The sequence below is a fragment of the Myotis davidii genome, unplaced genomic scaffold (assembly GCF_000327345.1).
Source record: "Myotis davidii unplaced genomic scaffold, ASM32734v1 scaffold207, whole genome shotgun sequence".
In the NCBI taxonomy this organism is placed as follows: Eukaryota; Metazoa; Chordata; class Mammalia; order Chiroptera; family Vespertilionidae; genus Myotis; species Myotis davidii.
In genome coordinates this window covers 1,836,423-1,839,028 of record NW_006298349.1, presented here as the reverse complement: position 1 = coordinate 1,839,028, position 2,606 = coordinate 1,836,423, and the positions used below count along the sequence as shown (strand labels likewise).

At 51.6% G+C, this 2,606-nt stretch overlaps 1 protein-coding gene across 1 annotated transcript in view; it reads right to left on the bottom strand.

Moving 5' to 3' along the window:
- Nucleotides 1–2,606, bottom strand: part of SMCR8 (Smith-Magenis syndrome chromosome region, candidate 8) — an 11,814-nt gene that overhangs the window by 8,533 nt on the left and 675 nt on the right. Inside the window, exon 2 of the mRNA XM_006773977.2 lies at nt 383–2,604. Within this exon, the coding sequence (XP_006774040.1) occupies nt 383–2,604 (2,222 nt within the window). The remainder of the gene's footprint in view (nt 1–382; nt 2,605–2,606) is intronic.

Sequence of the window (2,606 nt, the reverse complement as noted above, 5' to 3'; positions counted from 1 at the left end):
ACACAGGGGTGGCTCTGTGGATAGAGCATCGGCCTGTGGACTGAAAGGTCCCAGGTTCGATTCCGGTCAAGGGCATGTACCTGGGTTGCGGGCACATCCCCATTAGGAGATGTGCAGGAGGCAGCTGATCGATGTCTCTCTCTCATCGATGTTTCCAACTCTCTATCTCTCTCCCTTCTCTCTGTAAAAAATCAATAAAATATAAAAAAAGAAAAAGAAAAGGAAACGGAAGGGGACTGAGTTGCCAAAAGTAATGGTGAGTTGGTGCTGGGCCCAGACTGGCAGCCAGACCTCCTGATTCTGGTCCACCACACCAACTTTTAGCCTCCCCCAGAGGCATGTACGTTTAACAGGCCCTTCCCCACTACCTGTAACCAATTACCTCTGCAGGCCAATAAGCTTCCACTTCTGAAAATCCGTAATGTGCAAAGGGGAGGAGACCCAGTGCTTCACGGGTTTGGCATAGCAGCTGTAGTTGGGGACGAAGATGGACAACGCTGTCACAAGCTTCCTGACTATGGCCTCGTCCTCCCCCAGGACCACAAGTGTCCTCCCACTGAGCAGGGAGTAGATGGCTGGGTGGGCAAAGGGGTACTGGCGGATGAATTTTAAGGCATTCTGGCCAGCCCTCTTTTTATGCCTCTCAAAAGAGGGGCCAGTGGGATGAGCAGAGGAGGGAGTCCTGTCCAAGCTGGTGGAGGCCACACTGCTCACATAGCTGGTGGTGTCCGAGTAGTTGTCCAGGCTGATCTTACTGATATCCCTGCTAGCCAGCAGTTGGCCTGGGTCCAGCTCATAAGCAGGGAAGCCTTCAGAACTGTTGTCTCGGGAAGAAGGGTTGGCATTTTCCACTGCATAGTCCACACAGAACCCCTGGTCCTTCTGCCTGTAGCGCTGTGGGGGGATGCTCACTACTCCATCCTCGTCAGAGAGTGTGTGGATTGGAGTGGTGAGTGGCACCAGCAGACTGTCGCTCTCCTTCCCAATGCAGCAAGAGTCTGCTTGTGACGAAGTGTTTTCTAAACTGCCCTCCTCTGGCTCACCCAGCTTGCTTAGGCTGATGCTTGCTTGGAAATGGATGGCTTCCTCATTATCGTCTGCATATGATTCTTCTTCATTAATAGCACTTGGGTAGCTGGCTTTAAAGTCATCAGGGATGAGGGCCTCAGAGGGGCAGGTGCTGAGGACTTCAATACTGTCCTCACTGATGGTCCTGTGGCTGACCGCTTTGCTCCGGATCACCTGGGGGCTCAGTGGCACCACGAGGCTGGCCTGACTGTCAGACTTCGACAGCGCAGAGGTGGACTTCTCCGTGCCTAGAACCTCAATGCTTTCACCACTGCTGATGCTCCCTTTCATATCCATATCCAGGTAGTCTAAGTTTCCATGGAGATCAAAACTGCTCATTTCTGCCACCTCCACTTCCTTACAGTCCTCACCTCCAAACTCCTGCTCCATCTTGATCAGCACAGACTCCACACTGGACTTGTAAGAGCCAACACTAATTAATACTTGAGGAATTGGGCATTCTTCTAGAGATCTGGAAGGTGGCCTGTCCTGACTGGGCTTAGAGGGTATGCTTTCTTGTTTCTCTACCATCGTATCATCATCTGCAAAGTCTTCAAAGAGAAAGTTTGTTATGTGCTGTTGCTTTAGTAGTGCTCTGTCAATCTGGCTAGTCAGGAGATAGCACAGGTCTCCTCTGAACATGTGCTCAATGTGGCTGAGCTGAGCCAGGGTCTTGGTGAAATACTCAGTGTCACAGAGCTCTTCCAAGGTCTTCAACTTCTTGTCAAAACACTTGGCGGACTTTGCTTTGATGAGTTTTGGGGTGTAGGCAGGTCTGCAGGTGTAAAGGTCTGTGTCAGCACACTCATCAGGGTTAGAAGTAGTGGGTGCTTGGTCAGGCTGATCCTGAGCATGCTCCATCACCTCAGAACACCAATCAGACCCCTTCAACTTCCGATGAGGGTATGAGCGGATCTGCTTCAGAAGGTCTTGGTGCTCAATGATGGACTTCTCCACACTAGCCAGCTCGTTGGCTTTCTCAATTGCCTGCGATGAGTAGAAGCCCTTGTCATTGGCTTTCTTCTGGAGCTCCGTTTCCGTGTGCAACACTGTCCTGGTGTAATCCAAGTCTTTCAGTTTTTTTTCAAGTTCCACAGCAAAGGCCTTCCTGTTGCCTGACTTCAAGTACTCGGAGGCTTTGGAAAACTCGGCTGAAAGCTCCTGGAACTGCTGCATGATTTTGTGCTGGTCTGCGGAGATATAAGCCATGCAAAAGGGCCTCACGAAGCCGCGGGCCTCCAGGTCGTACAGGGTGAGGTGGTGCACATAAGCAAAGGCTCCCTCTTTGGAGTCTCCCAGCACCACCTTGGAGTCCTCCACGAAGTTCAGCTTGGGATAGGCAGAGCCAGGAGGATGGCCCACGAAGGAAGCCTGGTAGTCCACAGACATGATCCGTAAGGAGAAGTAATTGAGGTCAAAAGTTCCGAAAACTTTGGTATCATTGGGGATGGTCAGCAAGGGCTGGGGTCCCACCTGCTCCGAGAACTCGGAAATAAGGATGAAGTCCCGAGAGAACTTGGCTCCGGACAGTTTGGACC